Source organism: Tasmannia lanceolata, unplaced genomic scaffold (assembly GCF_043159265.1).
Source record: "Tasmannia lanceolata isolate RefF3 unplaced genomic scaffold, GAP_Taslan_0.1 ptg000037l, whole genome shotgun sequence".
Classification (NCBI taxonomy): Eukaryota; Viridiplantae; Streptophyta; class Magnoliopsida; order Canellales; family Winteraceae; genus Tasmannia; species Tasmannia lanceolata.
Window position 1 is genome coordinate 59,924,340 of NW_027518714.1, and position 11,033 is coordinate 59,935,372.

The 11,033-nt window shown below is 48.7% G+C and overlaps 1 protein-coding gene across 1 annotated transcript; it reads right to left on the reverse strand.

Moving 5' to 3' along the window:
- Window positions 1-8,000: 8,000 nt before the first annotated feature.
- Window positions 8,001-10,067, reverse strand: LOC143861654 (uncharacterized). Its single transcript, XM_077372539.1, has 2 exons — window positions 8,940-10,067; window positions 8,001-8,588 (listed from the first exon to the last, which is right to left on the reverse strand). Exons 1-2 carry the CDS (start codon window positions 10,065-10,067, stop codon window positions 8,001-8,003), a joined length of 1,716 nt encoding a protein of 571 aa, XP_077228654.1.
- Between the last annotated feature and the right edge of the window lie 966 nt (window positions 10,068-11,033).

The following is an 11,033-nucleotide window of genomic DNA, read 5'->3' on the forward strand; positions in this document are numbered from 1 at the left end:
TGAATAAACATAATCATTGGATTAGCTTCAACAACCAAAAACAGATGTTATTGTTTACAAAATTGTCCAATTGTCCTGATTTTTTTGCCTTTGACAATCCAAAGTAGGATCCTTCAGATGGACGGTCCGGATGAGTCAAATTTAGTACAACTATAGGAGTACTGGGCTTGCCACATTATATAACAACTAGTTACAGACCCGTGGCGATGCACGGGGCGAGGAGGAAAATGATTAAAAAAAATACATTGAACCCCTTCTAAAAAAAAAGAATAAATACCAAACATTAAATTTAGTACAACCTAAGAGAAAATGAGATATTCTAAAGAGAAATGGATCCTAATGGAAGAAAATAATAATAAAGAAATGTACCCAATAACTAAGATGCCAAGCTCACGTCTTCGCGGCGAGTGATCACAGAGGTAAATGAAGCACATATCCACAGTCCCATTTTGAGGCTCTATCCATGAGCCAGGAAAAAAACCAACCTTGTATGGGTTCTGTGGAATAATTTTATAAGTAGTAGCATTTCTTATCTGAAAATTGTGGGAAAAAACAAAGAATATGAAATCGAGAAAAATTAATGTAATCATGGGTGTCTTAGAAATTGCAACATGAAATTGAAACCCAGTATAGGTTTCTGGTTTCTCTTGAAAATGATTTCTGCAGGTTGGAAAAATGTTCAACCCTCACGATATTATTATAAGAGCATATTTTAGAGAGAGGGAGATTAGGAAGAGATAAAAATAAATCCTTGAAAGTTATGTGTTTTTTTAGAGTTTTAGAGAAATAAATTAGCAAGAGATAAAAAATAAATAAAAAAATAACAATCCCAGAGATTTTCTAGGCCTTTTGGGAAGGAATCTCGATATTATAACAACATATTTTAGAGAGATGGAGATTAGGAGGAGATTAGGAAGAGATTAGAAATAGGAAACAATCCTGAAATTCCTGAAAGTTGCGTGTATATTTTTGTTTCTCTTAAAAGGGGCTATACAGAGAAGTTGCGTGTATATTTTTCTTTCTCTAAAGAGGGTCTATACACAGAAGTTGCGTGTATAGGAGGGGTGCCACGTGGCAGCATCCGTTGTGCAACATTCAACTTTACTTATATATACTAGTTGCAATCCCGTGCGATGCACGGGGCGAAGAAAAATTAGTATTCTAAAAAACTATCTATAACCCTCTCCCTATCTACGGAATTGCATTTTTTTTTTTTTAATTTCGTGTGTATTTATTCATAGAAGTCCAATAGGCATTACTCTCTATAAATATAGCGTGTATCTAATCTATACACACAACTTCTATGTATCGTCTCTTTTAAGAGAGAGAGAAAAAAATACATGCCAGTTCTGTATATAGACCTTTAATTTTAGGCGATATTTCCATTCCTTGATTTTAGCATTTTTTTTTCAAATCCAAAATAAGAAGCGTATTTTACTATTTTAGGAGATTTAATCTGTGGAGAGATATTATTTTAATCAATCCTTGATTTTAGGCGTTTTAAATTCCGGGTGCCACATCCTCTTAACACGTTTTTAAATTTTGTTATTAAGGTTACGTGATAGAGGAATACGTGTGAAACGGTGTGCCACATCCCCTTAATGCGTTATTAAATTTCGGAATGCAGTGGAGGTGACACGTGGCGCAGCCTCAGCTTCCCGCATTCAGCTTTACTTAGATATATAGATATAGATAACTAGTGGGACCAACTTGCACGGGTTGAAAGTAAATTTGATTGAAAAGAAAATGGAAGAAATGAAAGACACAGAAGTAGATTGGAAACAACTGGCATAAAACATCAATGTAGCAGGTTTTTACTTTTTTTTTTTTTTTAATAAAATTGTTCTCAACAGATTGTTAGGATTCATTAAATGACATGGAATGACAAAAGCATCGGTGCCGGGGGACATTTCTTCTAAGAATTTATTCATAAGCTGAATATATAATAGCCGTTACAATCTATATATGAAGCGGTCCAAATCCTAGAAATCCATCAAGAGTTCAAAATATAAATAAAATGCTAACGTTCTTGGCCGGACGACGGCGAGGATGGACCGTTGTTGTCGGACTTCTTAGACATGGTGGGAATCGGAACTTTCATCCTTTGAAGGTCAGTTAGCATGTAAGTGGTGCCAAATCCTTATACATGGTCGGAAACATATATTTAATTCCGGAAAATCAAATCCAAAAACGGCAAGATAAAATCTAATCCCACCTCCTCCTCTTTACCCTTTCTATTTTTTCATTTCAGCCTTGAATGAGGTTTCTTCAAAGCATTGATCATCTGCATCCTTGCCTATAAAGCGGAAATCAAGGAAAACAAACAAAATCGTAGATTGCTTCTTAACTGTAATGCAAGGAAGCTTTTCAAGCTCACTTCTTCCACTATCTTTCGCAGGCGCTCTAACCTATCAAAGGGAAATCTTTTAGCTCTTTACCCACTCAAAACCACTTACTGAAAAAGTAAACCCTGATTTTCTGGTCATCATCTTCTCCCCTTATATCCTCTTACCCGATCTATGTCTGCTGTTGAATAGTGCAGTACATATGAAAATCAAACCGAGGGAATCGGGTTACAATCGGAATCGGACTTCTTCTACAGTTGCATCTCTTTTCACAATCGACCATTGTCTGATGAAATCTCCATAATTGTTGGAATTTCCGCTCAAGGTAGACGTATATATGGAGTTGCGATATCCTAGAAATCCACGTAGATTCGAGGGAGGAAAGGGAGGGCTGCCACATCAGCAGTGAGCAGAAACCCCCCTTCCTCTTTATTATATACTAGTAAAAAACCTGTGCGATGCACGGGCCGACAAAGAACTGTATGGGACCATGTCATAGGTTGATCCAAACCGTCCATGTGATGGAACACAACATAAATAGGTTGTGCCCCAAAAATCATTTTCATAGGCCGATCCTAGCCCTCCAATCTATAGATGTTTCTATAATTCCTCTTATCTTAAATCGGATGGTCAAGATCACCCTATAGTTTTTTAATTAAAAAATCATAAAGGAGGGGGGTGTTAGGCCCAAAATCGGTTAACAGATATGGCAGTGACGTAAGAGCCGAGCTGGAGGGAAGTAGAGTCCGGACGAGCTGTGTGCTGCCCAGGAGCAAACGAGGTCAGAATGACCGACCCGGAGTGTACTCCGGACAGGCCCTTCGACACTCAAGTCAGTATGAGCCGGAGTGAAGAGGGTGTTTTTAAGAGTGGTGGGTGAGAATTTCATTACCCTGATTTATGAGCTTTGAAGGCCCTTTTATAGGGAGAAATTGGGGTAGTTGGGGAGTTAATGCTCCCAGACAGGTGTCGACCAGCTATAGGCTCAAGCTCGCCTACTCTGCGTAATTACCAAACTACCCCCGCTGGTGAGGGTCCTGCGGTGGGCCCTCCTCTAGCCACGTGTTGGAAGCTAACAGGCTGCTGCGCTGTTGCACCCCATCAGTTGCCCCCCAGTTCTCCAAGTTATTATGGTGACTTGGGGAAATATGGTGGGGTACGCTTCCGATCGAGAGTGGTCGAGGCTTGTCCTGAATCTGGAGGCAGTCCGGAATCTGAAGCAGTCCGGAATTTGGAGGCAGTCCGGAATCTGAAGCAGTCCGGAAAATGGGGCAGTCCGGGAATTGGAGGCAGTCCGGAAAATGGAGCAGTCCGGAAATCGGAGGCAGTCCGGATTTTAGAGGCAGTCCGGAATCTGAAGCAGTCCGGAATTTGGAGGCAGTCCGGAATCTGAAGCAGTCCGGAAAATGGGGCAGTCCGGGAATTGGAGGCAGTCCGGAAAATGGAGCAGTCCGGAAATCGGAGGCAGTCCGGATTTTAGAGGCAGTCCGGATTTTAGAGGCAGTCCGGAATCTGAAGCAGTCCGGTAAATGGGGCAGTCCGGAAATCGGAGGCAGTCCGGAATCTGGAGGCAGTCCGGAAAATGGAGCAGTCCGGAAATCGGAGGCAGTCCGGATTTTAGAGGCAGTCCGGATTTTAGAGGCAGTCCGGAATCTGAAGCAGTCCGGTAAATGGGGCAGTCCGGAAATCGGAGGCAGTCCGGAATCGGGAGGCAGTCCGGAAAATGGAGCAGTCCGGAAATCGGAGGCAGTCCGGGCTAATCTTTGTCGTTTAGCGACCCAGTCCGGCTTAGGCCGGACTGATTTTTGTCGTTTTGCGAAACGCGTCATATCCAGTCCGGCTTGGGCCGGACTGCCTTTTGTCGTTTAGCGACCCAGTCCGGCTTGGGCCGGACTGATTTTTGTCGTTTTGTGAAACGCGTCATATCCAGTCCGGCTTGGGCCGGACTGCCTTTTGTCGTTTAGCGACCCAGTCCGGCTTGGGCCGGACTGATTTTTGTCGTTTTGTGAAACGCGTCATATCCAGTCCGGCTTGGGCCGGACTGCCTTTTGTCGTTTAGCGAAACGCGTCATATCCAGTCCGGCTTGGGCCGGACTGCCTTTTGTCGTTTAGCGACCCAGTCCGGCTTTTGTGAAACGCGTCATATCCAGTCCGGCTTGGGCCGGACTGCCTTTTGTCGTTTAGCGAAACGCGTCATATCCAGTCCGGCTTGGGCCGGACTGCCTTTTGTCGTTTAGCGAAACGCGTCATATCCAGTCCGGCTTGGGCCGGGCTGCTTTTGTCGTTTAGCGAAACGCGTCATATCCAGTCCGGCTTGGGCCGGGCTGCTTTTGTCGTTTTGCGAAACGCCTTATATCCAGTCCGGCTTGGGGCGGGCTGCTTGGAACTTATCTCGAAAGTTGTGCCCGCCGTTAATACGAGACACGTGGCACCCCTCGGGCGTCCTCGAGACGTGCGCCCTTCATTTAATGCAAACCGCCTCAGAGAAATCTATATAAGAGTGGGTTTTGCCTTCTCACTTTCACTTTTTACTTTTCCTCCTTCTCCCTTCTTTTTCCTCTGTCGGTTCGGCGAAGTCCAGTTCGGCGAGGGTCAGTTCGGGCCGTGTAGTTTTTGTGAACGGCGGTGGATTCGGGAGCATTCAGTGTGATCCGGTAATTTTTCTTGAGCGCGTCTCATTCATTTCTTTTCCTGCTTTCATGTCTAGTAGCTCTAGTTCTGAGTCCGGTTCGGGGGAATCGTCTTCTAGTAGTTCAGGGTCTAGATCGTTGATTAGGATCGAGGATAGGCCTACTTGGTCACCGGCCCCGAAAATGGCGAGTGTGACTGTTATAGGTAGTGATGAGGAGGGGGAGGACGAGGCGATATTAGACCTGAACACCGCTCCGCTTCTAACGGATAGTTACGTTCCACAAGGGGGGAGTGTTGGTAGTGACGCCGGCGAGGCGTCCACAACGTTTCAACCAGGCCGGGCCGTTGAGGTCGTAGCACGGGCCCGTATGGATGCCAACCCTACCTACAACATACAGGCTCTCAATGAGGAGAACTACCTGGATGAGTCCGCCATGGCAGTGATTAGGGATAAGTACTGCATCCCATCCAGGTTTGGACTGAGGGAGGCGATGGAGGGAGATAGAGCCTGTAACGAGAGCTCCGACATTTGTATATATGACGAGTCACTGAGGGCCGGACTCCGATTTCCTCTACACCCCTTCTTCGCTTCGGTGCTTCAGCATTACGGGCTAGCTCCGGCCCAAGTGGCGCCGAACTCGTGGAGGCTGCTTACGGGGTTTGTATACCTCATTCGGGGCCGGCTTCGGAGGGACTTGTCAGTACCGTTGTTCCGCGCGTGTGCGCAATTGAAGAAGCACAAGGGTGGGGGTTGGATTTACATTAGCCAGCGTCCGGAGATAAAAATGATCACTGGCATTCCCACCTCCATACACCTGTGGAGGAACAGGTTCTTTTATGTTGAGGACACGGAGTCCAGCGAGCCTTGGCCGGTCCCTTTGAAATGGGGAACCCCGGATACAGTCGCGATGAGTCGCAAACCGTTTCTCGAGGGTGAGGATGCGAGAACCCTCGCTCTACTTCGGGATGTGCTGGACCGTGAGGGGCCTGTTGATTGTTCAGACTTCCAAGGGGAAGAGGTTTTGGTTGGGTTGGGCCTTAGTACTGCGACCCGGGCACGTACGTAGATAGCCTCCTTTAAAATTCGTCTCTCCGCCCCTTTTCTTTTTTTTTTTGTTTTTGTCCCTGACTGGTTTCGTTTTTGGCTATCTTTCAGAGATGCAGCAGCAGTCGCTAGTGGATAAGATGAGGAAGGGGGCCTTCGGGACTGTCCGTCAGGGCCAGAAAAGGAAGGCTCCAGAGACGGCGAGTCCGGCTCCGACCCAGGACGCACCGCCCCAGCCCAAGCCCAAGAGTTCGGTGAAACTGGTGAGTTCATCCGGCCGGGGCGCAGGATCCTCGAAGACCGTGGCGACGTCTGCTGGCACCCTTCCGCCCCCGTCGAGGCACGGTGATAACGTTTTTCGGCCGAACTGGGCCGTCCAAAAGACTGATTCCGGCCTTGGAGAGAGCCGGGTGGCTGTAGAGATTCAGACTAAATGCATCCTTGACAAAGACAAGCAGCAGGTTCTCCACGAGCCGCCGACTACGGCCGAAGAGGCCGTATTCTCTTCTCTTTATCAGGTAAGATGGCTGACGAGTACGCTTACTCTTTGCTTCCCTTCTGCTTTGTTTGCTTGTGTTAACACTTGCTCCTCTGCATTTTTACAGATCGGAGTGTACTTCAATGATCTGCGGGGGAAGAGTAAGAAATTCTCCGATGCTATAACTAAGTCTGAGGAGGAGAATGGGAAGTTGAAGAAGGAGGCGAAGGAGCTGAAGAGGTCCGTGGAAAAATCTGCCGAAGAGATCAAGCGGCTGGGAGAAGAATTTGCCGCTCAGCTGGCCGCGCAGAAGGAGGAGGCGACGGAAGCTCTCAACGATCAGAGGGAGAGAGCCCTGTCGAGGCAGGCGACTGCCGTTCAGGAGAAGGAGGACGAACTCCTTCTTCTATCCAGTGAGGCCTACAAGATAGGGTTCTTTGACTGCCTTGGGCAGGTCAAGGATTCCAATCCGGGCGTTGACCTGTCGAGGATGGTTATACCTGATCCACCGACGCTCACTGGCGAGGAGCCGACCGCAGCTGACGCACTCTTGCCCCCGGGGGCAGATCCAGCGCGGGATGGGGGCGATGAGGCGCCCTGAGTTCTTCTCCTCCTCTTTTTTTTTTTTTTTTTTTTGGCGATTGCGTGATTTCTTTTTGTAATGGCCCCTTGGAGGCCCAACTCCCTTTTGTAATGGTCCTCTGAGGCCCCAACATATGAATGGAAAGAGTTTTTGTTTGTTTAACTCTTCAATGCTTGTCCGTCTCTAGTTTATACTGTTTTCTTTTTGTATGATGCGTAACTATCACTCCAGGTAGGAGTCATGGACTTAGGAGTGGACTCCTAATTCTTTGCCAAGACGAACCATGGCGAAACCAACGTCGAGTACCCTAGTTTTAGTGAACTGGGTTTCGAAGGAGCTTTGGTTTTTGCATCCGGGCTGGTTCCGGACCAGGAGTGGGCTCCCGGTCTTTGCGGAGACGAGCCGTGGCGAACCAAACGTTGAGTACCCTAGTTTTAGTGAACTGGGTTTCGAAGGAGCTTTGGTTTTTGCATCCGGGCTGGTTCCGGACCAGGAGTGGGCTCCCGGTCTTTGCGGAGACGAGCCGTGGCGAACCAAACGTTGAGTACCCTAGTTTTAGTGAACTGGGTTTCGAAGGAGCTTTGGTTTTTGCATCCGGGCTGGTTCCGGACCAGGAGTGGGCTCCCGGTCTTTGCGGAGACGAGCCGTGGCGAACCAAACGTTGAGTACCCTAGTTTTAGTGAACCGGGTTTCGAAGGAGCTTTGGTTTTTGCATCCGGGCTGGTTCCGGACCAGGAGTGGGCTCCCGGTCTTTGCGGAGACGAGCCGTGGCGAACCAAACGTTGAGTACCCTAGTTTTAGTGAACTGGGTGTAGAAATCTGACAGACACGAAGGCATTTGCAAAAAGAGAAGGTTCTTTCATTCACATTCAGGAGATATTTACAAAGTTTTTTTTTTTTTGTGTGTCGGCTACTTTGCTACTGATGATATTTGCGAAGGTTCTTCGAGTTCCAGGCATGTGGTAACAGTTGTTCCTCGAGTGTTTCCAGTCTATAACTGCCCGGGCGAATCACCTCTTTTACTCGGTAAGGCCCTTCCCAGGTTGGGGAAAGCTTTCCAGCCTTCTTGGGTTGGGAGATAGCAGCTTTCCTTAAGACAAGATCTCTAAGCCGAAACTCTCTAGGACGTATCTTCGAGTCATGGTAGCGAGATACTTTCTGCTTGTAGGCGGCGACTCTTATTCGGGATTCTTCTCTGGCCTCCTCTAATAAGTCAAGATTCGCGCGGAGCCCGTCACCGTTGAGCTGTTCGTTGAAGTTGGAAATTCTAGCGGACGGGGTGCCTACATCGACAGGTATTACCGCCTCTGTTCCGAAGGACAGGTTGAATGGGGACTCGCCCGTTGGTGTGCGCGGGGTGGTGCGATAGGCCCATAGGACGTGATACAGCTCATCTGCCCATCGACCAACTTTCTCGTCTAGTCTTTTCTTGATCCCTTGTAGCAGGATTCGGTTTGTGACTTCTGTCTGCCCGTTGGTCTGTGGGTGTGCTACAGAGGTGAACCGCTGCTCAATTTTCAGGTCGGAGCAAAACTTCCGAAAGTTTCGGCAGTCGAACTGTTTGCCGTTGTCTGTTATCAGGACGCGAGGAATCCCGAATCTACAGACTACTGATTTCCAGAAGAAGTTCTGCACATTCTGTTCGGTGATCTGGGCTAGAGGTTCAGCCTCCACCCATTTGGTAAAGTAATCAATCGCCACCACTACGAAGGTGCGCCTTCCGGAGGCCGGTGGGAAGGGGCCCAAGATATCCATTCCCCAAATAGCGAAGGGTAGCGGGCTGACAATTGGGGCCATAGACACGGCGGGCTGATGAATGGTGGGGGAGAACTTTTGGCATTTCTCGCATCTCTTTACCAGGGTCAGCGCGTCTTGTCTCAACGTTGGCCAGTACAGACCTCTAAGGAGGACTTTGATTGCCAGGGCTTTGCCCCCCAAGTGCTCCCCGCAAATACCTTCGTGTGTCTCCTGCAGGGCATACGTGGCGTCGCTGGGCCGGAGACACTTTAAGTATGGGAGAGTATAGGATCTTTTGAACAAGTTCTCGCCATCAAGTGAAAAACGGGCTGCTCTTTGGATCACCTTGCGCGCTTCTCTTTTGGCCTCAGGCAGTTTCCCACTACGCAGGTAGTCGACGATCTCATCCATCCAGCAGGGCTCGTGTTCCACCTGCATTATCTCAGCAGCCTTTCTTTCGATACTGGAGGCCTGTAGGAACTCCATGCATATATTCCCGAGAGTCGTGTATCCGGATGCGGCCAGCTTGGACAGTACATCGGCCTTTGTGTTGTCCGTTCTGGGGATTCTGACAACCTCGAAACTTCTGAACTTGGAGGATAGTTGCCGGACCTGGGAGAGGTATTTAATCATTCGCTCATCGCGGGCTTCGTATATACCTTGGATTTGGTTGGCGACCAACTGGGAGTCACAATAAGCTTTCAATCTCTGGGCTCCGGTCTGGACTGCAAGATTCATTCCAGCGAGGAGTGCTTCATACTCAGCCTCATTGTTGGAAGCGCGAAAGCCGAACCTCAAGGCGTAGTCTAGTGTGAAACCGTCGGGCCCGGTTAAAACCAGACCGGCTCCGCAACCAGCCTTGTTTGAAGATCCGTCCACGTGCACTTCCCACAGTGCTTCGGCGATTGAAAAATCATGCTCAACTGGCAGCATGGGGATGGTTCCTGCTCTGGCTTCATCTTCTGCCGGTTCTCCGGCTGTGGTAGTACCTTTCGCTGCTGGGGCCTGGGCGATTTCAGGTTCGGCGATCTGCTGGGGGATGGAGCACTCAGCTACGAAATCTGCCAATACTTGAGCCTTGATCGCGGGCCTGGGCATGTACCGGATGTCAAATTCACTCAATTCCACGGCCCATTTAACCAATCGTCCCGAAGTATCTGGCTTGTGGAGGACTTGTCTAAGCGGCTGGTCAGTTAGGACCTTTATCGTGTGAGCTTGGAAATACGGTCTCAACTTCCTGGCTGCCATTACCAGCGCGTAAGCCAATTTCTCGACCCGCTGGTACCTTATTTCGGCGTCGTGCAAGGCTTTGCTAACGTAGTAGACCGGTTTCTGTTGGCTGCGCTCTTCACGAACTAGGACCGCAGCCAGAGCCAGGGTACTTATAGATAGATACAAGATTAGCTCCTCACCGGGCTCCGGCTTTGTCAACAGCGGTGGAGAGGACAAATACTGCTTCAGCTCCTCGAAGGAGGTTTGGCATTCCTCTGTCCAGGGCGAGGTTTTGAGGCCTTTGACTGCGTTGAAAAAAGGGAGACACCTCTCTGCAGATTTTGAGACGAAGCGCCCCAGCGCGGCTATCATCCCTGTCAGTCGTTGCACTTCTCGGATGGTTTTCGGGGGAGCGAGCTCCACCACGGCCTTGATTTTTTCCGGATTGGCCTCTATCCCTCTCTGGCTGACCACAAACCCCAGAAACTTCCCCGAGCTGACCCCAAAAGTGCACTTGGTGGGATTGAGTTTCATCTTATTGTCTCTCAGGACTTGAAACGTTTCTTCTAGATCGGCGACATGGTCTTGCGAGCTTAGGCTCTTCACCAGCATGTCGTCGACGTACACTTCCATGTTGCGGCCAATCTGATTCCGGAAGAGTTTGTTTACAAGCCTCTGATACGTGGCCCCAGCATTCTTCAGGCCAAAGGGCATGACACGGTAGCAGTAAGTCCCCTGATCCGTTACGAAGGAGGTCTTCGGGATATCTGACTCATACATTCTGATCTGGTTATATCCGGAGAAAGCGTCCATGAAACTGAGCACTTCGTGACCCGCTGTGGCATCGATGAGCTGATCGATTTTTGGGAGCGGGTAGCTGTCCTTTGGACAGGCTTTATTCAAATCCGTGAAGTCGACGCAGGTCCTCCATTTCCCATTGGCCTTTTTCACCAGAACTACGTTTGCCAGCCAGTCCGGATACTGGATTTCTCGGATGAAGTC

Coding starts and splice junctions, on each gene's coding strand:
- LOC143861654 (XM_077372539.1), bottom strand. CDS start 10,067: ATGGCAGCCAGGAAGTTGAGACCGTATTTCCAAGCTCACACGATAAAG. Junction 8,589..8,939: donor GACAAGACGCGCTGACCCTG/GTAAAGAGATGC, acceptor AAAATTGAGCAG/CGGTTCACCTCTGTAGCACA.